The sequence below is a fragment of the Geotrypetes seraphini genome, chromosome 9 (assembly GCF_902459505.1).
Source record: "Geotrypetes seraphini chromosome 9, aGeoSer1.1, whole genome shotgun sequence".
Lineage (NCBI taxonomy): Eukaryota > Metazoa > Chordata > Amphibia > Gymnophiona > Dermophiidae > Geotrypetes > Geotrypetes seraphini.
In genome coordinates this window covers 119,464,251-119,479,464 of record NC_047092.1, presented here as the reverse complement: position 1 = coordinate 119,479,464, position 15,214 = coordinate 119,464,251, and the positions used below count along the sequence as shown (strand labels likewise).

At 43.8% G+C, this 15,214-nt stretch overlaps 1 protein-coding gene across 3 annotated transcripts in view; it reads right to left on the bottom strand.

Annotated features, from left to right (window-relative positions):
• The window catches only part of KIF1A (kinesin family member 1A), a 627,076-nt gene that overhangs the window by 479,591 nt on the left and 132,271 nt on the right, over nucleotides 1–15,214 (bottom strand). For all 3 annotated transcript variants that reach the window (XM_033958697.1, XM_033958695.1, XM_033958696.1), the window contains exons 5-6: nucleotides 10,739–10,804; nucleotides 4,971–5,149 (exon numbers count right to left, since the gene is read on the bottom strand). In XM_033958697.1, coding sequence (XP_033814588.1) covers nucleotides 4,971–5,149; nucleotides 10,739–10,804 — 245 coding nt within the window. The remainder of the gene's footprint in view (nucleotides 1–4,970; nucleotides 5,150–10,738; nucleotides 10,805–15,214) is intronic.

Here is a 15,214-nt window from a genome sequence, read left to right as displayed (position 1 = left end):
TGCCCTCTCACTATATCCGGGGCTGTGTTTGTAAATCCTTTGAATCATCGACAATATGATTTATGGCATGTTACCACATGTAAGTCAGACTTTGTGGTTTATTTGATTGAATGTCCATGCCATAAAATTTATATTGGTAAAACTACTAGACAATTCAATATTCGTATGGCGGAGCATAAATCGTGTTTAAAACTTAAGAGAAAAGAAGCTCCGCTAGTAGCTCATTGTTTAGAATTTAATCACTCTTTTGTGGATTTACGATGTATGATTATAGACAGAATAGAGGCATCAATAAGGGGAGGGGATAGGGGGAAAAAGTTGCTGCGATCTGAGCAGAAATGGATTGATCGTTTGCACTGTATACAACCATATGGTCTGAATGCTGCCATAAACTGGCAAGTGTTTTTTTGATGAGTAGAATTTGGTTTTCCTTTTTTATAGAATGTTGGGTCGGTTGGTATGTCTGTTGCGGGATATGATTGATTGAGCTGTATAAGTATATATGGCTTTGCTTTTATGAATGTGTCAAATGCAGTAGATTCGTTTTAGGTTACTCTCTGTTTAAATGGGCTCCGTTGTTTATAGAATAAATTGCCCCGCTGAGCTCTGGCGATACCGGATATGACGTCAGACGCTCTCATATATTTTGAATTGAGCTTGGGCGGACATTTAAGCCGGCGATAAAATCGAGAGGCAATATCCCTAGAGGTCTTTTTGCATTTCGCATTCAGAGGTCCAGGTTGTTCCTGGTGTGTGTGTCCTCATGATTCCATCAGCACCTAGAGGTAACTTACTAAGTGCTTCTATGCCTTATTAATGGTTTTAGATCTAACATACTGTGTTTCTTGCGGTGTGCTGCAATATAGGATTTAAAGAGCAGCCTTTGTCTTGTACTAATTCTTGTGCTAAGATATGGTAGGTCTAATGTGAATTGTTTCCTAATAAATTTCTGGTCTTAAATTTTAGGGCCCATAGCTTCGCCATAGTGCGTTCGTATATGAGTGCAAGCTAAAAGAAAAATTTTTTAGGTTTTAAATAGTATTTTTTGTCTTCTTTTAGTATGAATGCTGGTGGTTTCCTGACGAAGCTCTTAGAGAACTATATAAGAGCGAAACGGAGATCTTCCGTCGTAGTTTGTGAAGCTATGCTATGAAGCTAAGTACCCTATTTTCATGAAGTTAATGTTCTTTATAAAGTTTAGTCTTGAAAGGGATACATTGGTTATTACTTAAAGGAAGACCGAAGACCAGCGCTTGAAACTGGTTTATAAGAAATAAGAAATAAAAAGTTAAACTGACTGATAAGAATTTAATATATTTAAAAATCTAAACATAAAAAAACTTGAGAAAAGAACTCAGAAAAAGAGAACAAATAAGATCAATGATAGCTCACGATTGGGTTATTAGTCCGAAATATACATCGGACTTTTAGCCTGTGAGCACTTGAGATCGGTTGTACCGGTAGTTCTCTTTGGATATATGAACTTGTACTTTAGCCATAAGTTCAGATATTGCCACCACATCTAGGTCAGCGCTCCTCATTTCCATCTCTAATTCCAGAATTTTATTGCCTAAACTGCGGGCATCAATGCACATAGCCTTCCATACTTCGTGTTTGCCAGGTCTATGTGGAGATTTTCTCGTTTGACTTAGTTTTTCCCTTATTTCCCCGTTTGAGTTAGTTTGTCCCTTTTGAGTTAGTTTGTCCCCTGCAGTACTGTCTGCAACGTAAGTATTTACCTCAGACTCAATAATGGAGTGGTTACTTATCATACTGGGATGGTTACTTACCACACCAGGATGAGAGTGGGTGCCCTCCCCCAACTCACCTAGTTTAAAGCCCTTTGGAGCAGGCGAGCTAGTCGTCTACCGAAGACATTCTTTCCTCTTCTGCTCAGGTGAATACCGTCCGATCCCTGTAGTCCTTGAAGTGCTTCTCCATGGTCCAGGAAACTGAAGTTCATCTCTCTGCACCATCCGTGTAGCCACTCGTTGGTCTTCTGGATACGATCTTCACTGGCTCTACCCTTGCCTCTCATTAGAAGGATGGAAGAGAAGACCACCTGCGCTCCCATCCGCTTCAGCTTCTCACCCAGGGCTCCAAAGTCTTCGGGTATTCTCTCCAGTGTGTTCCTGGCGGTGTCGTTTGTCCCAACGTGGATGAGAAGCATTGGATAGTGGTCTTGGGCATTTATCAGTTTTCCTAAGTTGGTGGTCACATCCTGGATCCTGGCTCCTGGCAGACAACAAACCTCTCTTGATTGTGGATCCGGTCTACATATTGGCCCCTCGGTGCCCCGTAGCAGGGAGTCCCCAATGACTATCACTCTGCGCTTCTTTGGGGGGAGCTGATCCGTTGCCCCCGGAGCAGGAGTCATCCGCTGGAAATCCTCCTGAAAGTCGTCCTGAAAGTCACTGGCTGGTCCTTCCTGTAGAAGCTGGAACCTGTTCTTTAAGGTGATCTGTGGGGTTGATGTTGATGTGAAGCAGCTCTGTTTGCCTGAAGAAGAGGAAGGTCTTCTGTAGAGGTAACCAGCTGCCAGGAGTCGTCTCTAGCCTTTTCTTGCACCCCAACCATTACTTCCAAGGATGCAGGTCTGGTCGGTTTGGGTGTCTCAAAGATGGTCTTGTCTCCTTGTGCCTGCTCGGAGACTTGGGACAGCTCCTGGAGAACACCATCGATGAAGGCCTCATCTTCCCTGATGCTTCTTAGACGCTTCACCTCTTCCCTCAGGCTCATCAACTCTTGCAGGATGTCTCTGTCAGGCTGTTGCTGGTCGACCACTTCTGTCTGTACTGAGACTGAAGACTTCTGCTGTGGTACAACTTCGGTCTGCACAGAGACCTCCATCCTCCGTCGTGGGTCATCCTCTGCCTGCACGGAGGCTGTGGTCATCCTCTGGATCTCTTTGGTGACTGGAACATCAGTCTTGATTGCAGTCTTGTTGCTTCTAGTTCTCCCTGCCATTATTGAGCTTCTCACTTGCAGGGTGTTTTCCCTGGTCCGCCTGCTAGTTGGTTAGCTTTGTGTTCTCTTGGTTAGCTTTGTGTTCTCTTGGTTAGCTGGTAAGTGTTGTAGTCTGCTGGGACCACCTACTTGCTAGGTGTTTGCTCTTGTCCGCCTGCTAGTTGACTGTGTGAGTCTGCCTGTTTGCTAGGGGTTTTGCTCTATCACTTTCTGTTGCTAGTGTGTGCGTGAGTTTCCTCTGGGGCCTATCTCTTCTTTATCCTGTGATTCCTCTGGGGCCTACCCCTTCCTTATCTTGACTGTCCTTTGCTTATCTTCTATGCCTGTCGCCTCTTTTTGTTTGTTGTGCATGTGTCCCCTCTTGGGCCTACCTCTTCTTTATCCTTAGGGCCTGATGCTTCTTTGTCTTGCTTTAGCTTGTGTGTGTGTTCTCCTCGGTGCATGCTAATTCCTTATCTTGCTGTCTTTCCCCAGTGTCCTTGGATGTGTCAGTTCGGCCCTTCTCAAGGCCCTTCGCAAAGGCGCTCTCGCTAAGGCGAGCACCTTTGCTGCGTACCTTCTCTGCACGCTGAATGGCTGCACGTCGTTGGCTCCCCCTCTTCTAAGGGGGAGTCCGGGCGATGGTGTTGCTGACGCGGTGAGGGCCGGCCGAGCTTCCTCTTGCCGCTACCCCTAGCTCTCTGCTCCCTCGCCGGCTCTTTGCTCCCTTGCCGGCTCCCTTGTTTCTCCTCTCCGGCTCTTCTCCTCTCCTCTCCTCTCCTGCCTCTGTCTCCGGCTCCCGATCGAGCCAAAAGGAAAGATTTATAAACTATAAAGAGTTTTACCTCATGCAAAACTGTCATTTCTTTAATAAGACATTAACTATTTTTTTCTGAGGCCCCCAAGTACCTACAAATCCAAAAGTGGCCCTGCAAAGGGTTTGAGTTTGAGACCACTGCCTTAGGCTATATAGATAATTTAGGGCAAAGACACTCACAAAATGTTTTGGGGTGTACAGGCAAAATGATTTCCTGTGTCATTTGTAGTTTTTTCCCCCATTTTGTTTTGTTTTTAAATATTCATTTCAGGGCAATTTTATAATTTCATATAAATAGTGTGCACTATTTCTCAACAGTGTACACAATAGGTAAACTATTTTCCGATAGATATCTATTGATCACTTTAATAGGGGCCTTATTTAGCAAAAGTGAACAGTATTATTGACACCAGAAGAAAACAATGGGCTAGATTCACTAACCAGAGATCCGTGTGCGATTGCATGCAGGCTGACGAATTCACTAAAGGCCTGCATGCAAATGGAGGCGATCCTTGGCACGTCTCCCCCTCAGACCACATGGATCGCTGGAGAGTGATCCTTGAGCATGCGCAGACCATCTTTCTTGACTGTAGATGGGCTGCACATGCGCTGGCCCTTCGTGCCTGGCAGAGCTTTTTTAAAAACTATTTGACTGTTTTTTTAACTTCACGAGCCCATGGTTTTAACCCGCTTTAAACCCACGGGTTAAAACCATGGGCTCGCACTGCGGGGAAGGGCAGGCGAGTTGGGGCTGAGCAGGGCAGGCGAGTCGGGGCTGAGCAGGGCTGGAGAGCTGGGGCAAAGAGCAGAGAACAGGGCGGCAAGAGCAGGAGAATCGGGTCAAAGAGCAGGGGTTTAGCACAAGTGACTGGTCCTCACCAGTCACTAGTTTTTTGATTGGCCAGCCAGTTGGTGTGCCGGAAGAAAGTTTAGTGAATCGCGTCCTTCCTGCTTTGCATGCCGATTCCCCTCATTTGCATGCATGGATTGGGATCGGATCAGTACACAGGTTAGTGAATCAGGTCGGAGGGAAATCGGGTCGCAAACAGATCGGTACACAATCAGTTTGCTTAGTGAATCTAGCCCAATGTTCTCATTTCCCTTGTCATTACATCCCTGGTATGTAATTCCCAGAGGCAGTGCCTTTGAAAACATGCAGGCACAATTGTCAGCCTCTCCCATTGCCTCACATACTCTTTGTCTTTACCTGGCCTTGTTTCCGGAATCCATGAGATCCTGAATGTCATTATAAGAAGTCACTGCAAGCTTGGAGAGGTCTTCAACATATGGTCCCAGGAGGGGATGCTCCCTCACCCGTAGATTCCCCTTGTTTTTGGGGTTCAGGAGGTCCCGTACTCGCTCACAATAAATCTCCATGTAGCTCACCTATCAGAGAACAAAAAAGGATAAGTGAGTCTGTACTGCCCTTTTTCTTATTGCAGAACAATCATAAGATATGAGAAATTAAATGAACTGTTGAAAGGTCACATGTGGTTGTCCAGAAGAAATCACAAATTCTTAAAAGGGTCCATGAAACCTCTTTTAAAAGCTAGGAGTTCTTCATATTTCCGAAAGGCCCTACAAAATTCAATTGTTATTGTTACCAGGAGCTTTATTATGTGGTAGCTCTATCATTGCATCATGAACTTGATTTTATTTTTATGTATTAAATAAGTTGTCTCTGAGGGGCCCTTTTACTAAAGCTTAGTGCACGCTATCAGAATTAGTGCATGCTAAATGCTAAGGGGTTTTTTTATTACTTGGCGTGCTAGCCAATTTAGCATACGCTAAATGCTAACGTGCCCATTATATTCTATGGACGTGTTAGCATTTAGAGCGCACTAAATTGACTAGCACGCGCCTTAGTAAAAGACCCCCTAAGAAAACTATAGATATAAAATTGACTTCTTAGCATTTAACAAACATTAAGGGGTCCTTTTACAAAGCTGCGCTAGCGGTTTTATCGCATGCACCGGATTAGCGTGCGCTATAGCATGCGCTAGCTGGAAATCTACCGCCTGCTCAAAAGGTAGCGGCTAACACGTGCGGCAATCTAGCGCGTGCTATTCCGTGTGTTAAGGACCTAGCGTGGCTTTGTAAAAGGAGCCCTAAGCTTTAGTTACAGAACCCCTTATTTAGTTAACTAAGGAGTACTTTTACTAAGCCACTAAAAGTGGACTTAGCACACCCTTGCATGGGTTTTCCCTGTGTGCTAAGACTATATTAACCACAGCTACAGAATGGTGCTTTTCTATTTTTTGTATTAATGGTCATGGGCTAATGTGACCATTAAATAAATTACCACATGAGCGCTTACTGCTACCCATTTTGTAGGTGGTAAGGGATTAGGTGGTAATCCTGTACTAACCAGTTAGAGCATGCTAATGGGGCCACATTCCATCCCTGACACGCCCTCTAAAAACAATAAAAAATATTTTTTAGTGCATGGTTGATCATATTCTATAGTATGAAATTTTAAGCTAAATTAGATGCATATTAGTACCTAATGCAGCTTAGTAAAAGGGGCCCTGAGTTTCAGCAAACACATAGTCCACTTATGCACAATTATTAAGAAAAAACATTCAAAGAATAAGACCTAACTGAGGGAAAGATTCTCTAATGTTCACAGTAAAATCTGACGGTCCACTATCACGGCTGCTATTATAACAGTTTCAAAAAGGCAAGTCATTCTTACAAAACCGTGCATGCAAATGAGGTTCATGGAGAGTTGGGGAGGGTTGCTAAATTTGCTGGTAATAGTGATCGACATATGTGCAGAATATGCCCACAAATATTTAGTGTAAAAAAAACCCCTAAATCGAAGATCATCAGGAGGGATGCCCACTCCCTTCTGCTGCTGCCGTCAAGCAACTCCCCTGACACACAGCGGCAGGGATGCCTACTCCAAGCAACCCACTCGACACACACACACACACATACACCCGGCACCTTGACATACACACACCCGGCACTGGGAGGGATGTTCACTCCCTCCCACCACCGCATCAAGCAACCCCCCTGACACACATACCCCCAACAGTGGAGGAATTCCCACACCTTCCCGTCACTGCTGTGAAACAACCTCCTCCAAGCACCCCCCCCAGCAGCAGGAGGTTGGCAAGAGGGATGCTTACTCCCTCTGGCCAGCAAGCCTACCTCTTCAAAATGTCGAGCTGTCCCCTCCCCAGCACATCCTCAGATGCACCAGGGAGGGGCCTAAGTCTCTGATTGGCCAAGGCACTTAAGGCCCCTCTCCAGATGCCTAAGGCACTGATCAGAAAGTAAGGCTATGACAGCTCAGACCTGCTGGAAAATTTTGCCCGTAAATGTAGGACAGCGAGGTTAGTTTTATAGCCCATCCTCCCCAGGAGCCCAGAATGACCTGGACTGCTCATTTAAATATTAATGACCTCACTGTAATACATTTGCATGGCAGAGTCAGAATCTGCCAGGAAGCTCGAAAAAGACCATGGTGAGCCCTTTTGGGAATTGGCCGGTAGAATACTTCCACACTAAACCAGCTGGTTTAGTAACCATTGTTAAAGGCATAATGGGTTTTGAGAATCTTTCCCTGAAAGAAGGAACAATCTATTTATTTATTTAGATTTTTATCCCGTCCTCCCAGTAGCTCAGAACGGTCTAACAAGTGAACATACACAATGGAGCGAAATTAGACATATAAGATATACAATAGGTTTAAATATTTGGGCATACAAGACTGTGTAGTAGTTCAAATACAGGGAGTATACAGCCATTAAGAGTAGAGTTGAAGTATAAGTAGTTTAGTTTAGTACAAGTTATTTGAGTTTGGATACAATTTATCAGAGTACAGACTGAGAGAGGGCTATACTGAGATTTAGGGAGAAGATGGACAGGAGAGAGAAGAGAGAGGTGGGGCTTGAGGGGGGTGGAAGACTGAGGGTGATCTTTAGTTGAAGAGGATGGTTTTTACCATTTTACGGAATGTCAGTAATGAGTTCTGTTGTCTGAGTTGAGGGGGAAGTTGGTTCCAGAGATGTGGAATGAAGGGGCTGTAGGATCATTTACGGGCAGTTTCTGAGAGGAGGGACCTTCCGGGGGAATGCATAAGCGTATCTCTGATTTTGAGCAGAGGGTGCGGGTGGGGGTGTAGATGGGAAGCTTGGATTTTATATAGGAGGGGGTGGTGGTATAAAATCTCTTGTGGGCTATTGCCAGGGCCTTGAAAGCACAGCGCTGGCTAATTGGGAGCCAGTGTTCAGCGCGGAGTGCTGGGGCGATGGGATCATGGTAGTTGAGGTTGTGTAGGAGGCGGATAGCTGCATTTTGGACCCGTTGGAGGCGTTTGAGATTATTTTTGGTTAGGCCATTAAATAGGGAGTTACAGTAATCCATTCTGGAGAGGACATATGCGTAGAGGAGTTGGGCGAGGTCAGGTGTGGAGATGTAGGGCTTAATCCTTCTCTTAATCTAGACTTTGGCTGAATATGGATGAATGAATTTCCCATCATTAAACATGTGAAATCTGGAAGTGAGAAACTGATTTCTTCCCACATTTTAATATTTGCTATGAAACATTAGCTGCCTAATATTCAGTGATATTTAGCTGGCCAGGAACAATTCCCAGCAGCTAAATAGCACTAAGTTGGCTAACTGTCACTAAATATCCTGCTGAATATCCCAGTTACTGGCTACATCACATGTCATAGCTGGGCAGTGCCAATATTCATTGGCTGACTAAGCCTAGCAACCAGATCGATCCACATAAAAAGCAGGTCTGTCTTTAGCTGCTATGACTTAGCTGGCCAGCTGATCAATATTGACTTGGTGGCTATGTCATACATTGCTGAACTTAGCCTGGAAATTCAGTGTTAGTGGCCAGATAGCCCTGACATTGAATTTCTGGGTTTGCTGCTGACCACGGGAGGTGGTGGGACTGCCTCCTATAGTCTGAATATTGGGCCTTAGGATTTCAGCATTGTGGAACTTAAACCCCATAAAACTAATTCTTTGGGTTTATGTTTTCTCTCTCACTGTCATCCCTCCTTTCTGTTATATTCTCAACCTATCACTCTCTATGCAACTATCACATGTTTTCAAACATGCAGTAGTTAAACCTCTCCTTAAAAAACCTCAATAGACCCTACATGCCCCTCCAATCAATGGTCTAGTAAGGGGGTGGGTGGACCACCTTGGTCACTGTTTTGGTGAGGGTATCTGCACCTCTCCTCTTCTCTGCTCCCCTCAGTACCTCTTTGGCTCTTCACCTGTGCGAGCAGAATCTCCAAACTGCTACTCATGCTAGCCTTGGCTCTCACTCTGAAGTCACTTTCTGATCGTGGGGCCAGGAAGTGATATTAGAGGGATAAGCGAGGCCAGTGCGGGTAGCAGATTGGAGATGCTGTTCACGCCAGTGAAGTGATAAAGAGGTACAAGGGAGAAGGGAAAGCATGCACATGGTGGGGGGCAGGGAAGGGGTGGAGCTGCCACCACCCCGGGCACCGCCTACCCTCGCTATGCCACTGCCTCCAACTATTGCCTTATCTCCCTCCTCCCCTTCTTATCCAAGTTTCTTGAATGTGCTGTTCACCACCATTGCCTGGACTTCCTTTCCTCTCAAGCTATTCTTGACCCACTTCAATCAGGCTTTCGTCCACTCCATTATACTGAAACTGCCTTTGCTAAAGTGTCCAATGACCTGTTTCTGGCCAGATCCAAAGACCTCTACTCTATCCTTATCATTCTCAATCTATCTGCTGCTTTTGACACTGTTGATCACTACCTGCTCCTTGATACACTGTCATCACTGGGATTCCAGGAATCTGTTCTCTCCTGGTTTTCTTCTTATTTCTCCCATCACACTTTCAGTATATGCAATTATGGATCCTCTCCACTGCTATCCCACTATCAGTTGGTGTACCTCAAGGCTCTCTCTTGGGACCTCTTCTTTTCTCCATCTGTACCTACTCCCTCGGTGCACTGATCACCTCCCATGGTTTTTAGTATCACTTCTATGCCAACTCTCAGATCTACATCTCCACCAGATATCTCTACAGGAATCCAGACCCAAGTATAAGCCTATCTGTCCGATATTGCCGCCTGAATGTCTCACTGCCATCTAAAACTGAATATGGATAAGTCTGAGTTCCTTATCTTTCAACCTAAACTCACCTCCCCCTTTCCCCCATTCTCTATTTCTGTAGACAACACTCTCATTCTCTCTGTCTTGTCATCTCACAACCTCGGGTCATTTTTGACTCCTCTTCCTCCTTCTATGCTCAGAGCCAACAAACTGGTAAAGCCTGTGGCTTATTACTAAAATCTGACCTCTCCTTTCCAAGCACACTAACAAAACCCATATCCACACTCTCATCACTTCTCACTTAGACTATTGCAACTTGCTTTTCTTAGGTCTTCCACTCAATCATCTCTCTTCCCTTCAATCCGTTCTTGTTTCTGCTGCATGACTTGTATTCCACCAGAGCCGCCATACTCACAGTACCCCTCTCCTAAGTCACTTCATTGGTTCCCTATCCATTTTCAAATACAGTTCAAATTTCTCTTATTGACAAGTGCATTTATCCTGCAGCCCCTCAACATCTCTCCTCACTTATCTCCCCTTATGCTCCACCTCGTGAACTCTGTTTATTGGGTAAGTCCCTCTTATCTGAACTCTAGACACCGTCCCTTCTATCTTGCTGCACCGTATGCCTGGAACAGACTGCCTGAGTCAATATGTTAAACTCCGTCTCTATCAGTATTCAAATCCAAGCTGAAAGTCCACTTTTTCGAGGCTGCTTTCAACTCCATTCTCTCTGTAAGAAACTCCCCATCCCCTATCTGTCCTATTTGTTCTTTCTGTCCTAATTAGATTGTATGTAAGCTCTTCTGAGCAGGGACCATCTATTACATGTTGAATGTACAACACTGCATATACCTTTCAGTGATTTAAAAATTATAAATACAAGTAGTAGTTGTGGTAGTTATATACTGTACCTCCACGGAATAGGACATGTTATCATTTGTTGTGTCACTGATTCGGGAAAAAAGATCTTCACATAGCTAAAAAATAAAAATAAAAATCTTTACATTAACATCTGGGCAACAACACTTTATGGAACAAGTTTCACTATTTTTTTGTTTGTTTGTTTGTTTTTGATATCTTAAAGATAATTTTGGCAGATGCTGTGTAAACAGTATTGTACTATACATTTCCAAAGTATCTCAGATCTGATCAGCACTGCCTTGTTCTTTCCCCATGGCTACCAGATCCTGAATTATGACAGGACTGAGCACCAATCAGCGCTCTATCAGTGTGCCTCACCCCTGTACTACAGCAGCCCCTGCTGTTCTATTACTGGACTCTTACCATACTATCAATTTACCTTATTAAAAAAATAACAGCATTCCTGGGTTTTTAGTAATTCTGTCAATCTCCCTTAATCTGAAACTGAAGCATGATCTGCTATTTCAGCACCAGTCAATCAGCAATATAGAATTTCTGCAGAATTGTAGTCACATGGAATTCCCATTTTCCTATGCAGAATCTCCTTCTGTGATGGTGTTGCTTCATCGGGTCGAAGTATTGGCAGCGATTCCCACATACTGCTTGCCGTTAATCTGGAAGCCTTTCTGTGATAGAGAAGAGGCTTCCGGATTAGCAGCAGGCAGTGTATGGGAATTGTTGCCAAAGCCACAACCTGCTGAAGCAAGACTTACTTAAGGAGCAAGAGTACAGGGGAGTGGAGGAAGGTATAATACTGGCATGGAGGAGGAGAGGGGTGGAAGGAAAGAAAAATGCTGGCACAGAAGGATAGGAGGGAGATATACATGATGAGGAGAGAGGGTAAAATGTTGCTTATGATGATGGAGGGAAGGAAGAGAGAAGTGGTGCATGGAGGGGGATAGAGAGGTTTGACTCAAGGCACAAGGCAGGGAGAGAGATGGTGGACAGTTGGAAAGAAATATAAATGTTGGATTTGGCAGTGGAAGGGAGGAAGAGAGAGAATACTACAGGGGGGGAAGATGCAAGGGAGGGAAAAAGAGAGGTGTTGGACATGGGAGTGGATGAGGAGAAGGAGAGAGATGTTGGATCCAGGAGCAGAATGGAGTGATGGAGAAATGCCTGGCAATGGGAGTGAGGGAAGAGAGTTGGATAAATACTGGACCCTGGGAAACAGGCAGGAGGGAAGAGAGAGATGTAAGTCAATGAGAATGGGGAGGGAAGAAAGAGGAAGCAGATGCTAGACTATAAGGTGGAGGAAGGTGCTGAGAACAGTAGAACCCTGAGGAGGAGAAGAAGGTGGCAAGGAAATAGATGAGGGGATAGATATTATAGAGGGCAGAAATATGGTAAGGGGGTACATTGAAGATGAAAGGGAATGGAGGGCTGAGGAAGGAATGAGATGAGTATGGGAGAGAAGATGGAAATTTGATAGGTAGCTGAAAAGTAAAAAAGAGAAGAAGGATAAGAAAGGCAGAAAAGAGCTAAAATGAAATGATCAATATGTCAGAGGCAGGTATAGTAGGGGAATAGATAGGAGAGAGAAAAAAGATAAATAGATAGCAGCTGTTTGAGGGAGAATTAGCAGATGACAAGGAAGCAGAAAAGAGAAACTGGAACCAACATAAACTAAAAGGTCCAGACAACAAAGGTAGAAGTAAAACATTTTATTTTAAATGGAATATGGATAATAATTAGTAAAAATATTGTTTAAATTTGACAAATAAACTTACAGAATTTGCAGCACTTGCTAATTTTGTGTGCAGAATTTTGAATTTTTTGTGCAGATTTCCGCCAGGAGTAAAATGTATTTAATATACTGCAAATCACAACAGCTAAGAGAGTGCAAAGTCATAAAAATGATCATCTTAAAATTTATGCTCATTACTGAAGTTAAAATACATGTATTGTTTCACAATGCACATACTTTTAGCCACATTTATGAGAAGGCATGCCTTAGATTTCAGCAAGGCTTTTAACATAGTTCCATATAGATGACTTATACTTTAAATAAACTGAGTGTCCATGGTAGAGGCTCTAAATTGACTGACTAGGTTAGAAACTGGTTGTGTGGAAGAGAGTAAAGAGTATTGATAAATGGAGTTCACTCTGAGAACAGAAGTGTTATTAGTGGTATGCTACAGTTATTCATCATTTTTGTGATTCAATTCTATTCATCATTTTTGTTGTCATGTTAGATGAAATATGCAACAGGGAAACACCCTAAAGAAGAATCTAACAAAATCTGAGGAATGTTCTGGAGAGTGGCAATTACAATTTAATGGTAAAAAAAAAAAAAAAAAATGCAGGTTCATGCTTTTGGAATGCAAAAAAAAAAAAAAAGGACTGGGATAGCATGTGGGGTTGGGGTGGGGGGAGGGAGGAAGTTTTTCTGTTCACAAAAGAAAAGTGAGATCTGGAAATGATCCTATCTGATAATTTTAAGGTGGCCAAATAGTAGATAAGATGGCCAAAAACAAAAGAAAATGAAACAGGAGGATGCTTGGATGGTTAGGAAAAAGAATAGCCAGCAAGAAAAAGGAAGTGATAACGCCTCTTTATAAGTCTCTGGTGAGGCCTAATTTGGAGTTAGAAACATAGAAACAAAGTATGACAGCAGAAAAGGGCCGACGGCCCACCAAGTCTGCCCACTCAAGAACCCTCCCTCCCTCGAGAATCCATCTATTAAGCATTCCACTTGAGCAACCCCACCTGTCTGTCCCATCGTCCCTTGAAGTCAAGCATGTTACTGGCCCCGACTACCTGATATGGAAGACCATTCCATCGATCAATTACCCTTTCGGTGAAGAAGTATTTCCTGGTGTCCCCATGAAATCTTCCCCCTCTGAGCTTCAGTGGATGCCCTCTTGTCATCGTGGGACCGATAAGAAAAAAGATTTTTTCCTCCACCTCAATGCGGCCTGTGATGTATTTGAATGTTTCTATCATGTCCCCCCTTTCTCTGCGCTCTTCGAGAGAATACAGGCGTAGCATGCTCAGACGTTCTTCATATGGGAGATCCTTAAGTCCAGAGACCATCCTAGTGGCCATTCACTGAATCGACTCCATACTCTTCACGTCCTTCAGATAATGTGGCCTCCAGAATTGAACACAGTACTCCAGGTGAGGTCTTACCATGGATCTGTATAACGGCAGTATAACTTCAGGCTTTCAGCTGATAAAGCGCCTTCTGATGCAACCTAGCATTTGTCTCGCTTTTGCTGAAGCTTTCTCCACCTGATTGGCAGCTTTCATATCTTCCTGGATGATTACTCCCAAGTCCCGTTCTGCTACAGTTCTTGTTAGGTTTTCACCATTCAGGGTGTATGTTCTACATGAATTTCCGCTACCAAGGTGCATCACCTTACATTTCTTGGCATTAAAATTCAATTGCCAAGTACTGGATCATTGTTCCAGTAAAAGCAGGTACTGCTTCATAGTGTTGGGCTTGGTTGTGGTGTCTGGTTCTGCTGCGTTGCCCACAACGTTGCATAGTTTAGTGTCATCAGCAAATAATGTAATTTTGCCACGAAGTCCCTGAGGCAGATCCCCTACAAAGATATTAAATAGTATCGGGCCCAAGACCGAGCCCTGCGGCACTCCACTGGTCACTTCCAATGTTTTTGAGGGAATACCGTTTACCATCACCCTTTGAAGTCTTCCACTAAGCCAGTCTTCTACCCATGCAGCCAGTGTTTCTCCTAGGCCCATTGCATTCATCTTGATCAATAACCCACGGTGTGGGACACTATCAAAGGCCTTACTGAAGTCCAGATACATGATGTCCAGGGACTCTCCCCCATCCAGTTTTTTTGTTACCCAGTCAAAGAAGCTGATCAGATTGGATTGACAAGACCTTCCCTTCGTAAAGCCATGCTGGTGTGGATCCCTTAATTTTTCATCATCCAGAATCGTGTCCAATCTGTTTTTTATCAATGTTTCAATGAGTTTACACACTATTGATGTGAGACTCACCGGTCTATAATTCTCAGCCTCTGATCTGCATCCCTTTTTGTGGAGTGGAATAATATTGGCAGTTTTCCAGTCCAAGGGGATACAAATCAGACAGAACTGGTCCAGAGGGCAGCCATAAAATGGTCAATGAATATTCATCATGAAGCATAAATGGACAGACTCAAAGAGTTAAATATGTACACTTTGGAAGAAAGGCAGAATAGAGGAGATTTGATAAAGATTTTTAAATACCTCAAGGTATAAATGAAGAGGAGGTGGCTATTTTTCAATAAAAATGGAATGACCAAGGGGCATATGATGAGGGTGAAACGGCCACGGTCAGACTCTGTGCAGAAATATGTCTTTAGATTAACATGTGTCTTTAGATTAACATGAAAGGAATAGTGAATGCATGAAACAGCTTCCCATTTGAGAAGGTGAAGACAATGTATGTATATGAATTCAAGAAACCTTGGGACAAGCAAGGATCTCTAATGGATAGGAAGGGATTGTAA